Source organism: Haliotis asinina, chromosome 6 (genome assembly GCF_037392515.1).
Source record: "Haliotis asinina isolate JCU_RB_2024 chromosome 6, JCU_Hal_asi_v2, whole genome shotgun sequence".
Taxonomy (NCBI): Eukaryota; Metazoa; Mollusca; class Gastropoda; order Lepetellida; family Haliotidae; genus Haliotis; species Haliotis asinina.
In genome coordinates, this window is record NC_090285.1 from 33409631 (window position 1) to 33426887 (window position 17257).

At 39.6% G+C, this 17257-nt stretch overlaps 1 protein-coding gene across 1 annotated transcript in view; it reads right to left on the reverse strand.

Moving 5' to 3' along the window:
- LOC137287802 (cytochrome P450 10-like) overlaps positions 1-16667 on the reverse strand; it is a 28914-nt gene extending 12247 nt beyond the window's left edge. Inside the window, exons 1-2 of the mRNA XM_067820191.1 lie at positions 16484-16667; positions 11070-11292 (exon numbers count right to left, since the gene is read on the reverse strand). Coding sequence (XP_067676292.1) covers positions 11070-11292; positions 16484-16667 — 407 coding nt within the window. The remainder of the gene's footprint in view (positions 1-11069; positions 11293-16483) is intronic.
- Between the last annotated feature and the right edge of the window lie 590 nt (positions 16668-17257).

Consider the following 17257-nt stretch of genomic DNA (forward strand, 5'->3'; position numbering starts at 1 on the left):
TCCTATCGGGGGAAAAAACTTTCAAAATGTTCCACTAGACCACAGGACCAGTTATTGGACAACAATTAGCTGTCCATCAGCATGAACAGATTTACGTAATTATCAATACAACATTCACTGGTCATCAGGACCACTGCAAACCCATCACTGAGTGGCCTGAAGATTTTTCAATAGTAGCCAGGGACCACAGGATCAACGTAAGTTAGCACATTGCCTACGTGTTTGTGGGAAGTGATGCAGCAGCTTGAGAATAATGATGTAGAGAACCAATCATCTAGTAGTATGGTGCGGAGAGACTACGAACTTAACCATGGTGATCCTGGGATTCCAAGTCAGTTGATCCCATGGTGCAAAGACAAAACCACGATGAACCTCAGATTCGAACTCACTACAAAAGATCCTGGTGGTGCAAAGAAATAACCATGAATTTAAACCCTCTACAATAGATCCTGGTGTGGCTAAGATATAACGATAATAGACCTCGCATTTGAACTTAATACTGATGGATCCTGGTGTTGCTGAGACATAGCCATGGTGAAGCTGGGATTCGAACTCACTAAAATGACCCCGGTCTTGCTTAGACATAACCATGGAGAACCTGGGATTCTACCTCACTACATTGCATCCTAGGGTAGTAAGAAATAGCAGTGAAGATACTCGTGAAATCCTGGCGGTGCTAAGACATATCATCCATGAAGAACCTGGGATTGGAACTCATTACCAGTGGATCCCGGATGATGTTATAATGCGGCATACATAGTGAGTGAGTTTGGTTTTACGTATCTTTAAGCACTGGTCCAGCAATATCAGGGCGGAAGACACCACACATGGGCTTCCCAAATTTTGAACATGTAGAGAATGGAACCCGGGTCTTTAGCGAGACGGCCAAACGCCTCCAATGGACCCTAGTAAAGCTAAGACATGGATGCACCTAGGATTCGAACTCACTATTGTGGATCCTCGTGGTGCTAAGACAACACCATGATGAACATCGAGGTCGAGCTTACTACAGTGGATTCTAGCGCTGCCAAAACGTAGCCATGATGGACCTAGCCATCAAGAACCCGAGATCTGAACTCACTACAATGGATCCTGGTGTTGATAAGACACAACCATAACTGTTACTTGCATTTGAACTCAATACTGATGGATCCTGGTAGAGCTAAGGCATAACTATGAGTAACATCTGATTCAAAGTCCCTAAAATGGACACTGGTGGTGCTAAAAAATATATGGTGAACTTTGCGTTCCAGATGACTATAATGGGCTCTAAAGGTGCTAAGACATAACAATGTTGATCAGATTCGACCACACAGCCAATGGATCCTGGTGATGCTAAGACATAGCCATGATGAACCTGGAATTCAAAACAATATTTAACCTGGCATTGGAAATGCAAATGAACATCGTAAGTCAGCGTTCACCTGTCTTACACGTGCAGGTGCTCATATTTTAAGGGACCCGTGAAGGTCCCGGGGTAGAATAGGCCTCCAGCAACCCATGCTTGCCATAAAAGGCGACTATTCTTGTCGTAAGAGGCGACCAACGGGATCGGGTGGTCAGGTTCGCTGACTTGGTTGACACATGTCATTGGTTCCCAATTGTGCAGATCGATGCTCATGATGTTGATCACTGGATTGTCCGGTCCAGACTCTATTATTTAGATATGGCTGGAATATTTGCTGAGGGTGGTGCAAAACTAAACTCACTCACACATATTTTAAGGATCCTAAAATATATATGACATGTTGAACACATATAGTAAACGCGTTATATACACAGAAATGATGAGTCAGCGCTCTTTCGCGCTCATCTCTGTCGGCAAATGCAAGTGCAAAGGCACTTGTTTTGATAAGACGGACTGGGCAGGATACTGAGCGATTCACGCTGGGGGATAGAATTACACACATCTGACCAATCAAACGATCTCGACCACCCGTTCCAGAAAATACTTGGTGATTATTTAGCCATCGAACGCTCATTTAATCCAAACCCGTTACAAAACCTCTTTAAGCGACTTCCCCCGTGAAGACCCAGGTTATGATTGATCTTCACTAACCCCGCATTTGCCGTAAAAGGCGACTAACAGGATCACGTGGTCAAATGTGGTTTTCAGATATATGGTATAATGTACGGAATAAATTATAAGCATTTAGTAATTAGTGATCAAATTTGGTCCATGATTGTGTCACTGACCGACAGACACTCATGAAACAAACGAATATTGAGGTGAAGGTCATATGTTCTAAATATCTTGTATGACCCCATGAATAAGAGGTGTAAGTATCCTCGCTCCATGAAAACAATGCCATTACATATTGTGACCTGGAGAATGTACACTCACTCTCCAAGAAGTGCGATGTGCAGTCAGATTGCCTTTGGCGAGTTTCAAACGTAACGTTCTCCAGACGTCTTCCGGGTGGTAGAAGCAAAACATAAAACGTGGACAAAACCAAAAACGTCTCAGTCAGTGTTGCATCCCTGACACTATTAATGTCGCAGCCGACGATCCAGGGAGAAGACAAAATGACGCCACGAACTGGTCGTCTCGGGGGAACACTCAGTTCCTAACAGCCTGAAGCTGAAATTGGATGCAATCGCGGACTTGCTGTAGTTAATTTGTTTATTTAAATTCGATCCCATATGAACATGTTCTGATACAAGCAGACTTATGAAAGTCACACTTGAATGTCAACAAAACTCCGTCATATTTTCTATTTTTTCTACTTTGGGTCTCTTTCACATATACTTATATCATAATTGCGTTTGTTTGTATGACTTGTTTAGCCACCGGGTTGAGACAATACACTTGCCTCGATCAAAGGCGAATTGTTACCCGTTCTTACTGCGCGAAAAGTAAATCGAATTCGTTGTTAAAAAGGAAATAAGTAATCTTCAACATGTGCCAACTACTCAGTTATTGCTAGTTATTATTTTTCGAATTTTGACATGTTATTGTAGGAAATACTGGTCGTCTCCACTGACTATTAGCCGACAGGTGAGGTATCACCAGTTGACCAAGGATCGTGACGTTTCAACTAGTGTGGCAAGAAAATGGCTTCCAGATCACCGATTACTCAACCGAAGGAGTAAGATCGACCGGGTGTAGAACGAGGTGATATGTGAGACCCCCGTTAAGTATCCCATGTGCACAATGGAGTACGACCAGGTTGGCGTCAAGCTCGACGGCACTGGAATTTGACGTCATGAGAAAGGTAATATGGTCAGAAGGAATTTCACTTGTTGATGACACGCCTGAACTCCTGTTTAGCGTTGCAGAAACATTGCCTACGCACGGTGAACCATTTTGGAGCAGGTACACGTTCATTTTACATAACTGGCTTTGGGGTGATCAGACAAAATGTGAATGAAAAACAGTACACCACTAACATCCTGAAGAGGATCGCTGACCATGGTCTGGACACAAAACCAGTCTTCAAGGACGAGAATGCTACGCCACATCGCACACATGCCGTTGGTGATTTGCCATGGCTGGTAAATGAGAAAAGCCGGTGACATTATGTTCACATTAGTCATTACCCGGCGGAATCTGGGAATTAAGGTTTGACACGGCTAAAGGAAGCCTAACACCGTTATCAACACCATCGACCTTCTTTCAACTTTGTATTCGTCTATAGTATAGGTGAAGCATGGCAGAGGGCCAGGTCAGACGTGTGTTGAAGTGACACACAAAGACAACACTCATGATAATATTCTATTCACTTGTGATCAAGAATTTAGCTTCCAGGATACTGTTCAAAAGAGAAGCGTAAAATAGAACTATGGAAGGGCATTATGGACATAGTATATAATATATACCATAGACGTTCATAACACTTACAACTACATAGAAATACACAGATATATATTTTTTATGTAGATGATACTTTTGAATAAAGCAGGCCAGCCACTATTTTTGATTACTCGACAAAACACGATTATCACGAGATTCGGGAGATTATCGTTAACTATTGTGTTTTTGAAAGTACATTGGAGAAAGAGGACGTATGTATCTTCTACACAGAAGTAAGTCTTACCACAGAGGACGTATGTATCTTCTACACAGAAGAAAGTATTATCACCGATAACGTATGTATCTTCTACACAGAAGTAAGTCTTATCAACGAGGATATAATATATCTACTACACAGAAGAAAGCATGATCACCGAGGGTGTCTGTATCTTCTACACAGAAGAAAGTATTATCAACGAGGATGCGTGTATCTTCTACAAAGAAGAAGGTATTATCACCAATGGTGCGTGTATCTTCTACACAGAAGAAAGTATTATCACTGGGGATGTATGCATCTTCTACCCAGAAGAGACTATTATCACCTACTTTATTCTACACAGAAGATAGTTTTATCACCGATAACGCATGTATCTTCTACACAGAAGTAAGTCTTATCAACGAGGATGTAATGTATCTACTACACAGAAGAAAGCATGAACACCGAGGGTGCCTGTATCTTCTACAAAGAAGAAAGTATTATCAACGAGGGCGTATGTATCTTCTACACAGAAGAAAGTATTATCAACGAGGGCGTATGTATTTTCTACACAGAAGAAAGTATTATCACCGGTGATGTATGCGTCTTCTACCCAGAAGAGACTATTATCACCGGGGATGCGTGTATCTTCGACACAGAAGAAAGTATTATCAACGAGGATGCGTGTACCTTCTACAAAGAAGAAAGTATTATCAACGAGGGCGTATGTATCTTCTACACAGAAGAAAGTATTATCACCGAGTTTGCGTGTATCTTCTACACAGAAAAAAGTATTATCACCGGGGATGTATGCGTCTTCTACCCAGAAGAGACTATTATCACCGGGGATGCGTGTATCTTCGACACAGATGAAAGTATTATCAACGAGGATGCATGTACCTTCTACAAAGAAGAAAGTATTATCAACGAGGGCGTATGTATCTTCTACACAGAAGAAAGTATTATCAACGAGTGTGCGTGTATCTTCTACAAAGAAGAAAGTATTATCACCGAGTTTGCGTGTATCTTCTACACAGAAAAAAGTATTATCACCGGGGATGTATGCGTCTTCTACCCAGAAGAGACTATTATCAACGAGGATGCGCGTATCTTCTACACAGAAGAAAGTATTATCAACGAGGATGCGTGTATCTTTTACAAACAAGAAAGCATTATCACCGAAGGTGTATGTATCTTCTACACAGAAGAAAGTATTATCAACGAGGATGCGTGTATCTTCTACACAGAAGAAAGCATTATCACCGAGGGTGTATGTGTCTTCTACACGGAAGAAAGTATTATCACCAAGGATGCGTGTATCTTCTACAAAGAACAATGTATTATTGCCGATGGTGCATATGTATCTTCTACTCAGAAGAAAATATTATCACCGGGGATGTATGCATGTCCCACTCAGAAGAAAATATTATCACCGAGACCGTATGTATCTTCTACACAGAAGAAAGTATCATCACTGAGGGTGTCTGTATCTTCTACACAGAAGAAAGAATTATCACCGGGGATGTGTGCATCTTCTAGACAGAAGAGACTATTATCACCAGGGTGCGTGTATCTTCTACACAGAAGAAAGTATTATCAACGAGTGTGCGTGTATCTTCTACAAAGAAGAAAGTATTATCACCGAGTATGCGTGTATCTTCTACACAGAAGAAAGTATTATCACCGAGGGTGCATGTATCTTCTACACAGAAAAAAGTATTATCACCGGGGATGTATGCGTCTTCTACCCAGAAGAGACTATTATCAACGAGGATGCGCGTATCTTCTACACAGAAGAAAGTATTATCAACGAGGATGCGTGTATCTTTTACAAACAAGAAAGCATTATCACCGAAGGTGTATGTATCTTCTACACAGAAGAAAGTATTATCAACGAGGATGCGTGTATCTTCTACACAGAAGAAAGCATTATCACCGAGGGTGTATGTGTCTTCTACACGGAAGAAAGTATTATCACCAAGGATGCGTGTATCTTCTACAAAGAACAATGTATTATTGCCGATGGTGCATATGTATCTTCTACTCAGAAGAAAATATTATCACCGGGGATGTATGCATGTCCCACTCAGAAGAAAATATTATCACCGAGACCGTATGTATCTTCTACACAGAAGAAAGTATCATCACTGAGGGTGTCTGTATCTTCTACACAGAAGAAAGAATTATCACCGGGGATGTGTGCATCTTCTAGACAGAAGAGACTATTATCACCAGGGTGCGTGTATCTTCTACACAGAAGAAAGTATTATCAACGAGTGTGCGTGTATCTTCTACAAAGAAGAAAGTATTATCACCGAGTATGCGTGTATCTTCTACACAGAAGAAAGTATTATCACCGAGGGTGCATGTATCTTCTACACAGAAGAAAGGATTATCACCAGGGTGCATGTATCTTCTACACAGAAGAAAGGATTATCACCAGGGTGCATGTATCTTCTACACAGAAGAAAGTATTATCATCGGGGATGTATGCATCTTCAACACAAAAGAGACTATTATCTCCGAGATTATCACCGAGGGTGCATGTGTCTTCTACACAGAAGAAAGGATTATCACCAGGGTGCATGTATCTTCTACACAGAAGAAAGGATTATCACCAGGGTACATGTACCTTCTACACAGAGGAAAGCATTATCACCGATGGTGTATGTATCACCGAGGATGCATGTATCTTCTACACAGAAGAAAGTATTATAAAAGTAATATAAAGTTTGTTATGAGGTGCCACCAACTGCCCCACATGTAGTTCGCAGAGCATCACGATTTCAGTTTTCTAATACATGTATACGCGATTGCTCAGACGTACAGTTACCTCAAATGCGCTAACAATAGTCAAATATTACCAAAATATAGAACGTATACATAACGTCCAAGGTTTTACGTGATATTCGATATTTAAAACTTCTCAGACAACTGATCATGGGGCGAATGTTACCAACGAAATCACTGGAGTTACCATTCCATGTACAGGCACTCGTGAGTGTTAATCCTAAGTGTTAATGACTTTAAACTTCCTATATGATTGTTCCGTCCATGAGAAGGTTCAGTTTTGGAGACGGTTTCGCTTTACGCGAGAAGTAAGTAGTTTCGTTTCTATTTGATTTGAAATGTAACCTACTGCTTACGGGCCCATTGTGACATTTTATTTAGATCGTTGTTAAGACAAGTAGCAGCAACTGATGGATCTTCCACGATAACATATAATGAAGTGTCATCCTCAAAGAGACAAATGTTACAATCAATATCACATATGGTGTCATTAATAAATATTAAGAAAACAAGTGGTCTAAGGACTGAGTCCTGGGGTACTCAGCTTGTACAGTTTTCTTGTCATATTATACCCGTTAATTGCAACTCATTGTACTTTCTAAATAACTGTCGAAACCATTTTAACAGTTTGCCTTGGATACCACAAGTTTACAGTTTATGAAATAATTTGTCGGTGCAAGACCTTATCAAATGATTTTATTTACATCGTAGAAGACAGCTTTAAATTACTTTCCTTCGTCAAGAGCATTAGCTATGAAATTATACAAATAGGTTAACTGATTTGTTGTGGAATCTCCCGGCATGAAACGTGATTGTAGATTTGTCAGTATGTTGTTCTGTCTTAGGAAATTGAAATTTAAATATATTTAATTACATATTTCTCAATGACTTTCGATAAGCAAGATGTGAGTGCGACAGGGCGATAGTTTGAACATTCAAGTACACTATCTTTCTTGTGAACAGGTATTACCGATGCTTCTTTCCACGAACAGGGGAAAAATTGGTTGGGCGATAAGTTGAATAACTTCGTAAGTGTAGGGGATAGACTATTCAAGGTATATCTAAGTACTTTGTTTCCTATTCCATCCGGACCAAACGCTTTTGATGTGTCCAATGACAATAAAATATCTCTTGAATAATATCGAGTTGTATAGAACCTGGGTAACGAGCAGATCTCTGTTTGGATCTTCAATAGTCGACTGAGCAGTAGAGTATTCATTGAAAACGTCTGCGATTTATCCGGGGTCATTATAGACTGTATCGTTGAAAATACATGTTCAAAATGATCATCGTTGCGTGTTTTAATGAACGCTTTGGTCAGGTGTCACCGCGTTTTGGTACCGAGCGAGTTAGTAGCAATAGTCTTCAGTTTTAGACTCGAACAATTGTTTGGCAGTTCTGATGGCGGAAGTAACTTTGTTTCTGGCTACTCAATCATCGGTTGATATAACATGTGTTATACTTGGGATTACTAATTGATTTGGGTATATGTTATGCTTATTTCTCATCGCATGAATCACTTTTACATTCATTCCATCTTTACGGGGGCAAGGTATACCAGATGCTTCATCGTTGATGTCATGGATGTGCCTAGATAAGGGGAACTACACTACTACAGACAACGACATCATCACCAAACATCCTGGCTCATAAACACGGGCTGGTCAGTAATGACATAATGGTACGTGCGAAAGGAATATTGAATGAGACAGGCAGACAGACAGAGAGTCAGACAGACAGAGAGTCAGACAGACAGAGAGTCAGACAGACAGACAGTTTATTCAGTACGGAGGCCGCTGGCCCATAATACATAGAGATTATATTTTACATCTTTGTACATGGTACAAAATCGTCATAACTTTCATTTGGAAACAGATTTATCATAGTGTGCACAGTAAAAGGGTTCTTATATATATTTAGCAATGCATTTAGCTCTTAAATCTTTATAACAGCCACACACAAACATAACATCGTCATTCGATGTAGTCCAGATCTTTTGATTTGCAGTACCTACAGAGTCTTTCCCTCCTTTCAGTATTGCCATAGTATTGCCATTGCTAATAGTATCTTAAAGTTGCTGCATCTAAATCTTGATAAAGACATCTTTAAATACACAAGAATGTCAGAACACAAGTATTTTTCAACATTCAACAAGGACTTATATTGCTTGTAATAAAAGCATTTCGGTCCTCTATTGATGAGTGCCATGACTGTTGTAGATTAGTGTTTGTTTTAGTATTTTGTATTGATAAAATCAGTTTCATTATTTGATTTTCACATATATCATACGTAAGAGGGAAAAAACGCTGGTCTGAATGAAACTCAGAGCCAAGTCATTTTGGACGCCAATGACATCTTTAACAACAAGGAATTGTCCTCTATGTGGTGCTGAGGAACGAGCAGAAATCAAATGAAATAACACTTGGTCAATGCCTTACTTCGTACAACCACCCAGTGCTTTGCTTCACACAACCACACAATGCTTATTTCTCAGAGCATTCAAATGCTTACTTCGTATAACAATTCAATGCCTTGCTTCAGACAACCATCCACTGCCTTACTCGCACAACAATTCAATGCTTTACTTAACAGCACCCAATGCTTACTACGCATAACAATTCAATGCCTTGCTTCAGACAACCACCCAACGCCTTACTTTGTACCACTATCCAATGCCTTACTTCACACAACTATTCAATGCCTTGCTTCACACAACCATCCAGTGCCTTACTTCGTCCCACCGCCCAGTGCCTTACTTACGCAACCATCCAATGCCTTTCTTCACACAGCCATTCAATGCCTTGCTTCACACTACCACCCAATGCCCCACTTATCACAACCAGGTAATGCCTTACTTCGAAGAACTGTCCTATGCTTACTTCGTACAACCACCTAATGCCGCACTTCACACAACCATTCAAAGCCTTACCTCGTATAACCATCCAAAATCTTACTTAACACAACCACCCAATGCCTTATTCACCACAAGCACCCAATGCTCTCCTTCCTGCAAGTTATGTAATCCCTTCACTTAGAACCAGTCCTTCATTCCGTGTTCTGCAGTATTGTTAGATTATCTTACTTCAAACATCAACCATGTAATGTAACATTTCTCAATAACTATCATCGACAGGGAGTTCAGATTGATAATACGATGTGCCGTTTGTGAATGAGTTGGCGCTATGTAATTATTAGCATAATAATGATAAAAGATAAATGTATGAATTTATACTTACGACGAGTATGTAATAAACTTCACTTGATCTATTTCTTGCTAAAAGAGGCATTACACGGTTGTTGTGCAGTACGACGTATGCACTGTTGAACACAAGTAAGGCGTTACAAGTTGTTGTGAAGTACGAGGTATGTACACTTGATCTGAAGTAAGGCGTTATAAGTTGTTGTGAAGTACGAGGTATGTATACTTGATCTGAAGTAAGGCGTAACAAGTTGTTGTGAAGTACGAGGTAGGTACACTTGATCTGAAGTAAGGCGTTACAAGTTGTTGTGAAGTACGAGGTAGGTACACTTGATCTGAAGTAAGGCGTTACAAGTTGTTGTGAAGTATGGCGTTACAAGTTTTTGTGAAGTACGAGGCAGATACACTTAATCTGAAGTAAGGCGTTACAAGTTGTTGTGAAGTACGAGGTGTGTATACTTGATCTGAAGTAAGGCGTTACAAGTTGTTGTGAAGTATGGCGTTACAAGTTGTTGTGAAGTACGAGGTAGGTACACTTGATCTGAGGTAAGGCGTTATAAGTTGTTGTGAAGTACGAGGTGTGTATACTTGATCTGAAGTAAGGCGTTACAAGTTGTTGTGAAGTATGGCGTTACAAGTTGTTGTGAAGTACGAGGTAGATACACTTGATCTGAAGTAAGGCGTTACAAGTTGTTGTGAAGTACGAGGTGTGTATACTTGATCTCAAGTAAGGCGTTACAAGTTGTGAGGCTGAGACTAATAATGCGATGTGCCCTTGAGACTGACACCCAAAGCGTCTGTGAGCAGCCTAGCTGGAACGTGTCGTAGACAGACAGACAGACAGACAGACAGACAGACAGACAGACAGATAGATAGATAGATAGATAGATAGATAGATAGATAGATAGATGGTGTTATGCTATCTTTGACCATCTCTGTTATGAATAAACCTCTTCCTGACAATATGTTTAGTTGAATATCTTGTCTTTTTATCCGGAATTAAGATTTGCTACAGAATGAACCCTGCAATAAATGCAGTAGAATTGGGACACACTTGATGCTGCCAACAGCCAAACTAAAGATCAACTCACAGGAGAATGAGTCCTTTCCGGAGTCCAGAATCTTCGCAGTACAGTTCGTGGATTAGGTGACCATCTCTCCTTGGGCACTTTCCTTCGTTCTTCATCACAGTCTCGATATCAGCAGCATCTTCAACAAGCACGCACCACTTGCCTAAGTTGATCCGTACCAGCGATCCGTGCCTGTCAATCAGCTCATTGAACAGATGGTGGACTCTCTCTATTGTGTGTCTTGCTGTTGAAATAGAGAGCGAATGAGTGAGTAAGTTGAGTTTAAATCACCTTTTGGGCAATAATCGGACATTAGGATTCACATGAAGCATTGTATCTTTGTTTGCTGATTGTGTCTATTTTATTTATGGAATCAACCCTAGGGCTCTAGAGCCAACTCTTTGCACTACTGGACAAGCACTTACGGTTGTGGTGATGTGAGTGGCGGTGTGTAGTACTGAAGTAAGGTGAATGGAGTGAACATTGTTGGCAGCTATATCTTTGTTGAAATATATAATATATATGGAAGGGTGTATTGAAGGTTCACAGGTATACAATCAGATATATTCATACAGAATAGAAAAAATACACACACAGGGAGTAAATGACTGCTTTATTAATATCTCTCAATAAATATACAATGGAACGCATCGGTACTGAAGATATAATCCATTTTAGACAACGTGCCGGATTAGGCAGCTGATGATAATGTAAATGGGGTTGAGATTCTATGCCGGTGTTGACAACTTACCGGAATGAACAGATGCCGGTTTTGACAGCTTTCACTGTAGATGTAGGTGCCAGCACTATTTACACTAACAACTACAACCCCTGCAGTTGTGATTACCTTAGTACCAGGAATCAATACAAAGTATTACCTGGCTTGTCACGTGGATCGGGTCGAAACAAACAAACAAACATATTGTCCCCAGGAAACAGATGTTGGTCAGCTCTTTAGCTGTTCTTCACATCATTTATATGCACGCTTGGCTGCCTGGTTGACTAAGGTAACATAGCATTGTTATTCTATCTTAGTACATTAAAAAAACCAGGTGCCGCACACAAAAGTAACTAATATATCTGTGTAACCTTCAAAATTCGTTGTTATAATGGTGACACATATTCAAATGTCTTAAAAATCGTGTGGGTGAAGGACAAGAAATCGTGTCAAGTAAAGCACTATCGGGTTGATTTAGTGGATTTCAACACGTGCTGGCATTACAAATCAAAACGGCCTACATCTGCGTGACCCGTGGAACGAACGTTAACAGATTTTCTCGGTCGCGACACACATAACCTCGAGGTTACACAAGTGCGTCACCGTGACGCACGTTTGGGATAGAATTATCATACAATAATGTTATATCCTTCACTGTAAAGAAAGTTTCTGAAAAATATCCAAGTAGGGTTAGTATATCGCGTCTGAGACGAGATTCTCTCTAACTGTCGAAACAGGAGAGTTTCTGAAAACAATTCAAGTAGGGGTAGTATATGGCGTCTGAGGCGAGATTCCCTCTAACTGTCGAAACAGGAGAGTTTCTGAAAACAATTCAAGTAGGGGTAGTATATGGCGTCTGAGGCGAGATTCTCTCTAACTGTCGAAACAGGAGAGTTTCTGAAAACAATTCAAGTAAGGGTATTATATGGCGTCTGAGGCGAGATTCCCTCTAACTGTCGAAACAGGAGAGTTTCTGAAAACAGTTCAAGTAGGGGTATTATGTGGCGTTTGAGACCAAATTCCCCCTAACTGGTGGAACAGGAGCCTTTTTGCATCAATCATGCCCCATCGGCCTCGACCTATAATCGGTGATGCATTTGATCATTAATGATCCTGTTGTTATTTAGCGGTGAGACGTGTATGTTTTTCACTATTCAAGATATATTCAGTTACGTGGGAATTGCGTACATAGCCTTCACGTTACTTCATCGTAATTACTTAAGGACTGTCGGAAATAGTGGGGAAAACTTTGTATCCCTCAACATTTAGACAACTGCAAATAGGATATGTCGAAATAACTCACTTCGGCCTGTCTGGACATTCCGCTGGATGCGTAAGAGGATATCCAGAAAAAAACACGTTTCCTCGTAAAATCGAGCAAACTTAGAAAAAATATAACAAGCTGCTGAAAACGATAGACCAAACTAGATGGCAGTTAGGTCGCTCAGCCAGGTATGACGACGGGCCGTCGACTCATATGGCATGAAATACATAAGCTGTCCCAGGCACAAGTGGACATCTCAAAGATACTTTGTGGGGTTTTTTTTCATATGTGTTGAGTATGTCTCATCTATTGATTAACATTTTTGTACGTGTCTTTCATTCATGACGCTGATATATGCAAAAGAGTATTGACACAAATTCAGGCAATTCAAGAATAACAATTTCTCACGAGTCGTTATTCCTATCGACTGTTAGATTATGGAAGAATTCGTCTACAGAAGTAGGTAATTGTACTCCGCTGTCAAATGTAAATCGAACACCATATGCCTCAGCTCCACTAAACTTTTCTTAGGTTATTAGAAAATACAGATGTAGTAACCAACACATTACATGCACAAATACGTCATGCAGCCAGTAGATTAAGTTACCAATTGTACAGAGTGGGGCTAATCACTGATCTATCCTGCGCAAGCGGTAACCCACGAGAAAATGTTCTTTCACTATCTGTTAGAAAGTTATGTATACAATCAACATAAAAAAGATAATGTTTATAGCTATTCAAGATGTATGTGCTGGTAATTCTGTGAGTACACTATGTTTTAAAAGGCATTGCAGATCTGAAAATTCATAAAAATTAAACTTTATTTTTAAAATGTACACGTGGGCAAATCTAACCGATTCCAAAAGTCTCCTTCGATACACTTTTTGTATTACAATGTATAACATTTCCCCTGAACTGTCACTCTTCCGCTGTGCCTCTTTCCTATAACTGTTTATGAAGAAATTTGTCATTTTAAATATCTTTGGAAGGGGGTTTATAAGTTGTAAGAAGTTGCCCGCTCTCCTTTTCACCTTGTGAATTAAATATGTTTAAACTATACAGAAATTCAGGCGGAACACTGGCAGTAATCAGAAATGACGAAACTAGGTACATGTACTTCAAAAAGTTAGAGTGTGAGTCGGGTGTATCGTCTGATTTGAAACATCATGTAAGTTTTTACAAGTGACAGACTGTGACCAGAATCCCACTGTGTAATAATGCAGCATTATTGTAGGGATTACGATATTACACAAATGAAACTATCTCGCACATGAACACTCGACTCGCAACTAAATCTAAAAATATACTAACTGTTTATGGCATGAACTCGAGAACGAGTATTTTTTAAACCATGTCACTGTTCATTATGACATTGTTAACAAATATATATTACCTGTTGAAATATGCAATTTCAAAAACTAGAATCAGCTGATATCTTGTTCGAAGGATTTAATCAGGACAAAGGCAAAGTTAATACACAGGAATGCATGTATAAATATCTTGAACTCTTTCTTGTGCAGACAAAGGTATAAGTGAGCTAACTCGTAAATTGATTACTCAAGTGCAAGCGCAAATTTTCTATGAGCCATGAAAAAAATTAGGGAATTAACAATATTTTGCAAAATAATAAAGTGTCATTTTAAGCAACGCTCCACCAATAAAAGCAAATAACGCATTAGTGTAAGATCTTCATTCCACTGGTAACGGCATGTATACACATAGTTTATCCTTGCTATCAACTGATGTGTATATATTGCCAATGTATGTGTGATACATATACGTAACATGCATAAGTTGTACATAATAATGAGACAAACATGTACTTCTAAAGACGCAGAACGTGGCCAGAATGTCAACAAAGTCGATTCACTAGAGTATTTGTTGTCCCTGCAAGCTCGTGTGTGTTTGCATATCGCTGTCTTCCACACTAAGGCCTACCTGACCTGTTTCTCATTGCCTTTTTGTGGCGTTATGTTTAACTATCAGGATAAAAAAATATATTTCTTTTAACTTTGAGATGATTTCATAATTTTATCGTCACTTCCCATCCAGGTGTAACATTTGCAAGAATTACTGAAAAATTTAAACATTATGGAAGTTGTATTTATGTGAAACATTAAATTATTACACAAAGAAATAGTGTATGACATAACCCACATAAAATAGAAATTATGATTGTATAACGATCAAAGTTAGCTAACTCCAAAAGGGAAGTGAATATCATTTGATTATGAAACCGTTTAACTATTTTGTGTCAGATATATTTTGTTACATAATAATAGTGATTCTATCTTTCTTTGCTGAATATAATCCTGAAATCACTGACAACACCAAATCAGTGAAATGATATTATCAAGTGTTGAGTGTGACATCTTAAGTGCTATTATCTGAGATTAACTTCGTAAACAAACATGAAACCATCCCAAGAGTAATGGAAAGGTATAATACGATGAAAGAAATTTGTACTTGACGAGAACCCAGAAAGAAATTAAATGTCGGGTAATAAAATATCAAGTTATGAAAAGTCAGTGAGATCTTAATACTGGCATTACATGACATCCTCACACAATCTTTTACTATAGACATAACAATAGCCAAACGAACGTAAAAGATGCGCGTATTATATTTCATGAAATAATAAATGTGAAATTTATGACAGGAAGTAATAAACCCTTGTCAAATCTAAGGTGTTTAAAGGCGAAAAGGTCATCTGTGCGGTTTGTCCTTTACCTACAGCCGTAGAGCAAGTGCAAGCGTACTTTAAAGAGACTAATAGGGCCGTTTACTGAATTGATGTTATGCGAGGCGTGCACTATCCTAACCCAGATTACGACTATTAAAGGCATTCTTGCATGTACACATTGTTGAGAACCATGACCCTTTCCGTGAATGTAAGTTATATTTTATACGACAGTTTTAAACCAAGGCATATTTCAGGTGAAATCACACCGCAGTCTATGTGGAATACATACATACATACATACATACATACATACATACATACATACATACATACATACATACATACATACATACATACATACATACATACATACATACATACATACATACATACATACATACATACATACTGAAGCAGAACTTTAAGTGCTGTAGTTGATGAGGTGGGGGTGAGGGATGAGGTGGGGGTGAGGGAAGGGGGACTAGGTGTGTTCTGAATTAAGCCTCCTCTCGTTAAAAGTTTTTTGGCATAAAATTGCATCAGTTATACAGCAATGATGTTAAATGTGAGACGTGGAAACAGTGAATGGGAGATGCCAACACTATTGTACTCAATAGGTCTCACCCTACCCAAAACCACCTCATCCCATCCGCAGAGAACACCATCCTCCACGTCCCTAACCCAACATGGCAAGATAACATCGTTTCCTGGGAGATGTGAACTCGCTACTTCGGTGTAACAGTCATTAGAGATATAGAATATGTACTTACAGAATGGTTTAAAGTGGAATGCAGGTCCAATGATTGGAGTGTTGTAGATTCCTCCGGGGCCTGGAATTTCTTCGAAGGGTCTGACTCCTCTAATGTCGAAGTCCTTATTGACTGACGTTGACTGATAGTGTCGATTGATCAGTGCCCAACACCGGCTCGTCACTGACTTCAGCGTCCTTGTCATCCTGAGGTTGTATATGTTTTCTGGTCAATGAAATCTGGGTTAACAGAGTGTTTCTATTCAGTAACTGTATCAGATATAGTGACGACCCCTAACGAGGCCCATTCTCCTCAACCACAAAACGTCCTGACATGAATGAGGATATGACACAATTGGCGTTATGTCAGCGAATGAGGACAACACCAACATAACAAAGCAAAGTTATACACAATGCCAGCATTATCTGCAAAATTCTATGTTTTCCCCATAAATCGCTCAAATCTACAGGCGTGAAGAGACGGGACAGAGGTCTGCCGGGTAGAAGTAGATTGACGTCATTCAGACGAAGTCACGCAAGGAGACAACGAACCCCGTTTCGGTCTTAAAGCGAGACTATTGGCGAATAATGTTACTGTCAAAACAAGTCAGATTCAGGTCGTTCCTAAACTGGTCTGATTCTATGAAAATTTCATTAACTAGAAGTCTACCTGTTTATGCATATCTACACGAATTGCACGAAGTTTCGTCCCTTTATATAATCTGCACATTGGCAAGCGTTGTCTCGGGCATTAAGATGTAACAAACCATGTCCACGAATCGTTAAATTACAGTGT